This window comes from Geospiza fortis, unplaced genomic scaffold (genome assembly GCF_000277835.1).
Source record: "Geospiza fortis unplaced genomic scaffold, GeoFor_1.0 scaffold41, whole genome shotgun sequence".
Taxonomy (NCBI): domain Eukaryota; kingdom Metazoa; phylum Chordata; class Aves; order Passeriformes; family Thraupidae; genus Geospiza; species Geospiza fortis.
This window is the reverse complement of record NW_005054299.1, coordinates 17,069,960-17,080,632: the sequence shown is the minus strand read 5'-3', so window position 1 is coordinate 17,080,632 and position 10,673 is coordinate 17,069,960. Positions and strand designations below refer to the sequence as shown.

Below are 10,673 nucleotides of genomic sequence, written 5' to 3'. Positions count from 1 at the left end.
AGTGCTATTTTGCAGAGGAAATAATTAGCTTCATTTTGATAAATTGTTTTCTGCCAAATGACTATAGACATACATTTTAAACAATAAAATAATATTTTTTTAGATCAAGCTACAGCTCCTAGGTTAATCAGTCTCCTACAGGAAGTCTTCCTCTCTACATAAACAGAACCTTTTTATTGAAATGGAGGGGACATGACTTGTAAATGTTCTTTCATCTATGTGGTACAATAGCTTAACTTCCTTCTTAAAAAAAACCCAAAAAAACCAAGCCTCCAAGAAAATAGGATTATTTTTCTCTCTCTTTTCCTTCATCATGATCTTTCTTACACCTTGCCGTAGGCTATCCTGTCATTTTCAGATTTTTGATTCCCTGATGAAACAGAGTATAATCTTTCTCACAGATGTTGCTGAAAGCACCAGGGAGCCAGCTTTGTGCCTATCTGTCCATGGGGTGCATTTATATTCTGCCCACACAGGTATGTTTCGGAATTAACAGTAATAACTTTTTCCGAGTACTCCAACAAAGGCTGCCTCCAAGATCATGACTGTGCCATAAAGTTAAATCACTCATTCTACCACAGGCAATGAATCAACCAAGAGTTTAGAAATGTGATTGAAGAGTTACAACTGAGTTAGTGCAAAACCTTGCATGCTTAAATGTATGGTTATGCCCAAATGCTGTGTGGAGGTTTGGCTCTACATGCCTTGTCAAGCAGGAGTTGACATTGTCACTTTAACATTTGTCTTAAAGCAACAACCAGGCTGGCTTCAGGTGACCTGAAGACAAGCACAGCCTATGCCTTGATTTTCCAACATGATTGTGAGCTCTGACATGAAGTAAAAAACACCAAACTAGTAAGAACTGTTGTGAATACACAGGAAAAAAACCCACTGAAAATTGGTGAAGCACCAATCAAATGCATAGATTTATAGGTGTAACAAAAGAGAACACACTCCTTTTGAAAGGTTAGTGACTACCTCCTTTCATGCTTTGGGTACTGTCTGGTTATTTATATACAGCACACCCACAGAAATAGCTACACTCCTTTTTTCAGATTAATTTTGTCAGATTAATTAAATGTAATCCAGTCTTACCTGGCAAGTCCATATTGACGTGATAATGAATCCATCATCTCTGAAGACATTGAAGATTTCAATGATGCCCCGTGAATAACCAAACACGGAGATACTGGCATCTGACACTGCCAAGTTAAATGTGAGGTAGTCGGTGGGCTGCAGAAGATGTCTTTGTTTATACAGGACAAAAATCACAATGCTGTTTCCAAACCAAGACAACCAACCTGGAAAAAAAATTAAATCCATGGAACTTGATAATCTTTAAGGTCCCTTCCAACTCAATCCATTCTATGATTTGATGAAATCAAAAAAGCAAATAAAGAAAGAAGCTATTGAGTGTGTAAATGTATGACATATCTTCTAAAATGCCCTTTTGTTCCACTGGAAGTATATTAAACCAGATTATCCACTAGACAACTATGCATGAAACCTTTTTGAGCAGCTGGGTGCATTTCAGAAGAAAGAGCAAGTAATTGAGTCAAGTAATAAAACAGAACAAAGACAAAGAGCTGCTGCTACACCTACTGAAGATGCACCATTTAAGGGTCTAAAGTGGATTTTTTCCCTGAAAGTTTTTTCCTTAAGTGGATAGATGAAACTCGTAAGTGTTACACCTGGGAAAATAAGAAGGAAGAAAGATTGGTAGAGTGGAGCAGATACTACAAACAATCTGCCAAAATCTGCAGCTGTTTAAGTTCCTCATATACAATAATGGATACAGAAAGTTCACACACATAGCCAGAGGGCTGCTTTATCAGTTCTCCTTAGAAAAGTGCACCTAATACAACTAGGTTTCTTCTCTTAGAACAATCTAGGATCTCCTTGCAGCAAAGTCTGTCCTAGATGGGAATATTTTTCAGTAATACACATGATAATCTATATGAAGAGAATATTTGGAATAGAACTTCAAAGTCTCTTTTATTTAATTTTACAGAAAGTTGCATTCTCTCTTACTCTCCAGGAACAGAGATGCCAGACTTGAATGTGTCTAAGTATGTGAGCAAAACACAAGGGAGATAATTGCAAAGCTGTTGAAAAGCAGACACTCTGCTGGAGAGACCTAGAGTTTCCAAATGTCCACAGCTATTTCTCTGCCCATCAGCACAAGGCCCTGGTAGCTTGCATCCCACTTTTTGAAATTACATAGATGTATATAGATGAATGACTTTTAACAGAAAGTATATAGATAAGTGTCAGGTTCAGTGTTGAAAATGTGGCTTAGCGAGTTAAGGGGGTGGAGGGCTGAGCAGCAGGTCAGGCAGCACCTGGCTCCCCACTAGCTCCAGCTTCTATCCTACAAACCTGCTCTGCCACTTCTGACATTGGTGGCCTCGCTTCACCTTGGCAAGGCAGAGCCAGATATGACCTCTTTCGAGTGTCTGCTGCCCACGACAGGATAAGGCATGCAACACCTGGTGGCTTATGCCAGGTTACAATATTCCCAGGAGAGGGAGAGAAGAGCTGACACACAGCCTCTGCCCAGGCACAAAGAGCAGATATCCCAGAGTAAGGCTGCTGTATCTTGACCCAGCAAGAGATGAACAAACACAATAAAGAGGGATGTGACATGATGGCTCTGCACAGCACCTCTGGATATCCAAAGGAGTCTGTGCCATGAAAGATGGCTGATAGGTAGCAAGAGGGCAGCTGCCTTCCTTCAGGAAACATCACTTCAATGTCAAGAATCCAGCACTTCACTGCCAGGCTGCTGGGGCTAGGAAGGGAGGGGAGGAAATTGCCTCTCCCTCTCCAGGCCATGTGGGAGCCTCAGGAGCAGAAATGCCAAAGAGCAAGACACTTGTTCTGTAGAGAAAGAGACTGAGCAGATACCTCCTGGTGAGGTGAGCTGGGTACTTTGTGGGGGGAGGGAGGTGGCTGATGGGACAGCCTCTGTATGGCTCTATGAACTGCTTCTTCTGTAGAGCAATTTACTTTTAATAGGTTCTCTTTGCAGCATTGCCAAGTTTCTGCTGCTCTATCTTTTTTAGTGAATGCACATGTGAAGAGTATTTGAACTGGGAAGAGCTGAAATGTCAGCCTATGGTATTACCAGAAATAATCATTGGTGCTATGATACACTGAGATACACACATACATTCTATGTATACCTTGTTATAAGATCAGCAATAATAAATATATCTTGTTCTGGCCACTAGGTGACAATGTTTCTTAATCAAGTCTTGTTTTGAGCAACTGCATGCACTTTAACTCAGGGATTTTGTGACTTTTGTTTGAGTCTAGGTATTATGAATAGGCAGAGCAGGGCACTGGGGGAGAAAGGCTTTGGAATGAATCAGGATAGCCTGAAATGCAAATATAGGAGTTGTGTTGTCTGTGTATGTTGGTTCTACCCTCTGCAAGGTTAGATAGTTATCAAGGCAGTAGGTATGAAATATTTTTCCCTGTCCATATGAAGACATAGTGCTAAACTGGCAGACAAAATAAAATAGCACCTCCTTTGTAAATAGCAAAATTTTGCCAGTGCATTGTAATGGATAGGAGGGCTACCCTCCCAGTGTCAGACACCTGCCCTTCCTGGGAATATACAGAGCAAATTCCCCCGAGCCTGGAGGGTAAGGAATTTTCAGTTAAAGTGTCTTAAGGAAGAACTTGAGCAAAACATCACATCAAACAACATTGCACATTTTAGAGCAATGAGAGGTGAGACAGACAGAGTTGTGATAATATTTGGGAACTACATTCACAAACTGAGATTGGAGATGAGGGAGGCATTGAGGGAGAAAAGGTTACAGAGTGAGTATGATTTCTGCAGGTAGGCACAGTCCTTCTAAGCAAAGCAGTGGAGAAGAACCTGCACTGGCATATCCAGTCCCTAAAATGTTCTGTCTGGGTAGTAGACAGAACATTAAAGAAAAAAAAAAATAAAAAAAAAAAAAAAAAAAAAAAAAAAAAAAGAAAAGAAAATAAATTCTTAGTAGACCATGCAATAACACAAATCAGTGGTCACATAAAACTGCTGTCAACTACAGTAGTTGACTGTGGGACACTGGATCTCTGTGCCATCAGATACATGTGCTAGTCTGGGTTGCTGCTCATATTGACTGTATGACTTTAAAAACAGACCTGAACAGATCACCCCAAAACAGAAAATCACCCCAACCAAAAGAACGGCTCAAACCAAACAACCCCTCTCCCTTCCTCCCTCAAGCTCTGACAGCATAACAGGGAAGAAGGTTGAAAATTCAAGGCAAGCAGAGCAATAGCACTGACACTCTCAGTGAGGGCAGAGATCTCCTCAAATGCATTTCAGGTGGTGTGTGCCTCAGGGGACATCAGAGGTAGATCAAGAGTCCAGAAAGAAACCTCTGAACTTTGAAGTGCCTCCATGTTACCAGGTATCATCTCAGTAAACGGAAGATAGAAAAATAAACAACTGAGGGAACTTGTTCCATCTTTTGCAAGCTGTCACTAATATTCACTCATAAGAGTATGCAGAAAAAAACCCAAACCAACCCCAAAATCCAAACCCAGTATACTAAGGCAATCCTGGTGAAAAAAGACAGATTTCAACTGAGGTCAAAATGTGGTGAGAGAGAAGGAAAAAAAAATAGTAGCTAGGCAGAAACTGAGCACTGCCACCCAGCATAAGGTTCAGAGAGGGATCATCACATCTTTCCCATTAGCACAGTCTGACTTGAGTTGCTCATAAGAGAGATGCTACATCTTCTGATATGGCAAAATACATAGATAATATACAAATACTTCAGTAGTTTTGCAAGCAATTTGAGGTAGGAGGAATAGGATGGACAGCAGTATTAAAAATGCATTACCCCTATATAATTTAGTAGTAATCTTTCTCCTGGAATAACACTCTCTAAGAGAGCACTTTAATCACAGATGTCAAAAGCACTCCACAAGGGAGTCTGGTGCTGTTATCCATGATTTCTTGGGGAGGAACAGAAGAGCTGCCAAGCAAGCTAGTGAAAGTCAGCTTGCTTGGCAACCCTTCAGCTATTCACAAACTCCTGAGTCAGTGTGATGCCCACCAGCCCATGCAGAATAGTAGCCAGAAAGTGTGACTAAGGAGACTGAAAATCTTTCTGCTGAAAGCAAGTGAGAACACTGAGTTTGTTTAACTCTAAGAATATCAAAAAAGTACATTGTAATTTTAAAAATATTTCTGTCAAATCCCTCCATCCTGTGCATTCAGACATGCCCTATTTTTTCCTCATGTACCTGAGATGGTCACCGAACAAGTAATAAGCACCTGAGACTGCAAGCAGTTTCGTTTTTAACATTGTTCCTGAAGCGCTAAATTTGGCACATGTGAATTGACAGCTCTGAGCTGGTCATCCACATTTCCAATAGATTAGTTCACCTGTGCCCAGCCAAAATAGGTTATTACACTTTCTACTTAACTTGCTCTTATTAGACATTGTTGCACGGCCTCTACTTGTAAAACCTGGCAAGACTGAAATAGAAGAATGGGTGTTACAACTCAGCCATCACAGTTTAAAATATAAATGGAGCCTTAAGTGGAAGAACTCAAGAAGTGAGAGCAAAAGGTGAGGCTCAGTGTCACAAGACAAACTAAGCTCTTTCCTCAGCAAATAACCTTCCTCTATGACAGAAATTGGATTGAGCATCTTAATGCAGAGCAGGCATGAATGAAATCAGTTACACAACTACACATAGACAAGCGTAAATGCCAATCAGAAGAGGCTCACTGCAAAATATTTTCTGCCCAGAAAACTTTAATTAAAACAGTGATAAAATCCAGAGAATTTGCAAAGCTGTCATTAACTATTGCAACTGTGAAATGACCCTACTCTGTTTTCAGTCTTTGCTGCCAATTATACACACACAATATCCTGTCCAGGGCATATTGCCAGTTCTGGCAGGAAGGAAAAGAGTCATCTTGTTTTAGACTTGACAAAGCATGGACAGATTATTTGTTCAATAAATGCAATCATTTTGGGGATGAATGTTCTGTGAATAGCTTGTTTCCTTTCCCACCTTCTCAGATTTATCTGTCAAACAAAATCCCAAAATAACACTCATTCTGTCACTTGTCAAGTAACAGTTTACTATTACCATTCAGAAGTGTTTTAAAGCATGTTTTAAAGCATGTTTGGATCTTGTGGTCTGTTCTGATGGGATTGGTAATGCACTCAGCATGCCTTTCTGATGGAAGCACTCAAAAAAAGTCAGAATTTGCCCTCTAATTAATACTCTCTCCTATTGACATAAAATTTCCTTTTATGCCTTGTATTTACTCTAATAGGCCCAGTTAAGAGTGAAATGAGGGAAAGCAAACAGAACAAATTATGCATAAATGCAGAAAAACACCCAACTTAGGAATTCCAGTTAATAATTATGAAGCAAAAAAAGCTTTATATTTTTTCCCCATGTCTAGAAGCCAGCAGCAGTGGGCAGTGCTTTTAAATTGTACCTCATAATTTAAAATGTACAAGGATTTTCCACAGTACTGCACCACTTATGGCATAGGCAAAAAGGGGTCAGATGTAATCCCAGCAGCAGGACAAGATTTCACCTGTCTGCTGGAGACAGTTCTGAGCTCATTGAAGGGAAGGATGGGAGCAGACTGCTGCCTTCAGAAGGAGGATGCTGCCCCAGGTGATGTAGCACAGGGTAACACAGCAGTTGCTATCACTTGCAGATTGCCCCTCTAAGAGTGGATCACTGCTGTCGAGTGGGCATTGCACCTTCCCTCCACTTTGCTGATCCCCTGGCCACAGCATTAACAAGGAGAACGATGGAACAGTGGCTCAGGTGTCAAGAAGCAGTGCAGTGGTCTCAGCATCCATCAGCATTTACAAAATGTACCACATGCTTCCTGCTGGTTTGCTCGTGGTGTCAGCATGTGACACCACTGCACTCAGGTTTCCATGCAGGGTGCTGAGGAGCCTCACCTGGATCCAAAACTGCCTGGCTGCTGTATCACATACAATGCATACATCAGTGTCCTGTCTGGCACAAATGACAGCTGCGCTACCTGTCACCTGTGAGACTTTCCATGAGGGGACACACAGAGCTGTTATCTCAGCAAAAGGTGTGAGACTATGGCTCTTGGATATTCATGAGCTCTGTCAAGATGAATGACCCTGGGAAGACTTGGCCAAATATAGTTAGGTTTTTAGAACTTTATCCTGTGAAGGTGAGGAGATTCAGAGGAACTCCATCTTCTGGATAAATGCTAACACCAGTCACATACATCTCCTTGGTTTTGGAAAAGTACATAAGAATTTGCGACAAGCTGCACTGCCATACTTAAGTTCGAAAGAGAAGAAAACACTTAGTAACTACAGAAGTGTTATCCCTGAAGCCATCTGCCATGGCATCAAAACCCCAAGAGTATCAAATATGAACAACTTTGGGGCTTTGTGTAAGGAAGTGTCCTTAGATTCCTGCCAATATAGACTGTCTTGCCAGAGCCCTAAAGCACCAGTGGTACAGGAAGCTAGCACATGGACTGGCCTTTTTTCTCTGCTGCCAGAAGGGCAAGAGGGTGTCTGTATGACAGAGAACTTGCTCAGCCACATCACAGCTCTCTGGATAGAATGAGTTATTGGTGTATGAAAAACTAATAATTATAAATTGCTGTGGCTACTGCTTGCAGAACTGTGACAGTAGACCTTTGTGGAGAAAAGAAATTAGGACTTTCCAGATTCATGTATAATTAACAGATTTTTTGAAAAGTTATAATTTCCAAAAGGTATACCTACATCCATCAATTTTAACCAGATCTACACTACACTTAACTTGGAGTATTGCTTCTGCTGGTTGTACATAGTCTGTGGGAAAAGGAACTCAAGTTTTGAATCTTGAGGTAAGTTTCAAGAATAGCAGCTATGACATGCAAGCACTTGTAAGCTTGGCTGAAGGATCTGAAGAAATCAAACCCCAGTAGCCTAAAGGCTCAGGCACCTAGATATTTGCTAGAAGATGTGAGATCACTACCAGGAAGCAGCAGAGGAGAACATCTGTGCTGATTGATGGAAGAAGTCTGAACGACCAGTGTGATGCAGAGGCAATACTGGGAGGGATCAGTAGAGTTGATAGAGTGTAAATATGAATGGGAATAGTGATGGCAAGACACTGCTTGGATGCTGTATCCAGTCCTGACTATAAGGGTGCTGGGATAACAAGGAAAAAGATCTTATGAGCGGGGATAAATAAATATAATTACCCCCTGCCCCCCAATCAACCTACTAACAAAAGAAAATTCCCTCAATTGCTTAATATAGGAATACAGAGGTAGACCTCAAGGTATGATTGTTCCTTCAGGAACATAGATTGGCCATAGGATGTCATTCACAAGCAAAAATTTATTTCAATTAAAAGGAATGACCAAAAATTGTATAAAGTTGTTGTGATCACTTTATCTAAGAATTTAGGTGAAGGCTCCTATCCAACAGAGAAACAAAATCAGGAATGTGCTTTCAATTGGAAGAGTGATAACAACACCAAAAAAAGCCCTAGCCTGTTATATGAGGGAGCATAATAGCTGTGTAAATGAGATTACACATTGTCTGTGTAGGGGACTGGCCTTGCTGACCTAAGATGTTCTTTCTAGTCCTAAGTGCAACTGCTTAATTCTTTAGCTGATAGTGCAGACATTTCCCAGCCATTCACAAAGGGATACAGAGATGTGAACAGAGTGGGGATAAATTGGAATACCTCTGATTTACCTTACAACCACTCTCCTAAGACAGAAGCCATATATATGTCTACTAGAATCTCTGTTTTTGTTCTAAGCACAACTTTCCTTAATTTCTAGACATAAAAACAAGAAAGTCTCATTTAACATATTAAAATACTTAGCATTTAACATTTTAACTTCCACAAGCCTTTGTCAAATGTAAGCAGAGGGCTAATAGGTGAATTGATATACGTAATATGTTAAGAATAAAAAAAGGTTAGGCAAATAATTTAAAAACAGACATTTTTGTACATGCTGTTTAGAAGAACAGATTAAATAAAAGTTAAATTTTCTTCTATTTTTCTGAGAGGTCCTATAGTTGAAATTTTCATTACCTAGCATAGCATGCTTGCACTCTTTGAAATTTCATAAAGTTTCCTTGTGTTTGGCAATAAGTCTGCCCAAAATAGATAATATTTAAACAAACAAACCAAAATTACAGTGTTATCAGAGTGCATTTATACTGAGTACCATTTTCAAATCTCTGTTATACACTTACAATAGCTGTCCTCTAGCAGAACTAAAAGAAATACTTGGTATTGTGACTGCTAACACAGGATAAGGTTATAGTACTTAGATCTTTCTTAGATCCTATTTGAAGAAGTCAATTTCGATATGCATCCAGCATTTAAAGCAAGAACAATACAAACAATTAAAGTTAAGAACCACAAAACATATTTTGTGTTTCTCCAGAAGATAATTGTAGGATGCCAACTGACTGTCAACAGTCACAACTCTGAAAATCAGGGAACATTTATTCAGTGCTACTAAAACACAAGAAAACATGGAATTATCATGTACTGTTGACAAGGTACTTCTTTTATCTTCCCACATATTAAGCTTAATGAACATTGGTTGAAAGTTTACAGGTCTGACTATATATTTTTCCTTAAGATTTCTGCATTGATTATAAATCTCTTTTCAAAAAAAGCAAAATGTACTTCTCTGATCTTACAATTGCTGAAAAAAAAAGTGACATTTTCTACCATCCTGTTCCTTTAGGGAGAAAATCCAAATGAATCACTTTGAATTTGATAACAACATCTATTTAAGAGTTTCCTTTCACACCCAAACCAAATACCTACCTAAAGCCAACAGGTAGAAACCTATGATAGTCTCTCCTTGCTCTGTTACAGCTGCCTCTCTGGTCAGAAAACTGATGTTGTTGTTCCTCCAGGGTGCCTGTGCAGAGAACTGGACAGACATTTTCAGTGGAGCTTCTGATGCAGAAGTCACCCTTCCCCAGAATGTCCTGGTGAATAAAATGGTTCCAGCCTTTTCCTCAGTTTCTGCTTGCTGTATTCAAGGGAGCTCTCAATAAGACTAATGATCTAAAGAAGGAAATCTCAAGGGACAGGAGCTTTGCAGCCTTCTGACCTATTCTTCTTCACTAATCCTATCTATTAATACAGCCTGTGAACCTGTGGCCAGCAAAAGACAGGAGGCTTGAATCCTCATTACTGCTATGTGCAAAAATCTCTAATGAAGAGTAGGTATCTGACAAAAGAGACAACTTTCTCTAAAATAAGGTGACACCACATAACCTACAGGCTCACAGGCACACCCACACCATACTGATATGTTGCTTACATAACTGTACTTTCATCTTTTTTTCTTCATTGAAGATGAGTGGAATTTTAGTTCAAATGAAATTCAGGAAAAATCTCACACAAATTAAAAAATGGCACAGTGAAAAAAGAAAAAAAACCAAACAGGGAGATGTCACCACCTGAGAATGTGACTTTAACATAGCAGAAAAAATAATTAACTTACTTTACCAGCAGGATAGTTGTTAATTTAAAAAGAAGGGAAGGTAATTTCCAGTATAGGTTGAAAAAAATGTAAGTACTTTGGATCATAGTTTTAGACTGCTAAGGACCCTCCAATCTTGGAGTAAGCTCCAAGTATGATG

General features: G+C 39.7%; 1 protein-coding gene across 1 annotated transcript in view; it reads right to left on the bottom strand.

Moving 5' to 3' along the window:
- Positions 1 to 10,301, bottom strand: part of LOC102041719 (opsin-5-like) — a 29,641-nt gene extending 19,340 nt beyond the window's left edge. Inside the window, exons 1-2 of the mRNA XM_005416340.2 lie at positions 9,847 to 10,301; positions 1,096 to 1,301 (exon numbers count right to left, since the gene is read on the bottom strand). Coding sequence (XP_005416397.1) covers positions 1,096 to 1,301; positions 9,847 to 9,967 — 327 coding nt within the window. The 5' untranslated portion in view covers positions 9,968 to 10,301. The remainder of the gene's footprint in view (positions 1 to 1,095; positions 1,302 to 9,846) is intronic.
- Between the last annotated feature and the right edge of the window lie 372 nt (positions 10,302 to 10,673).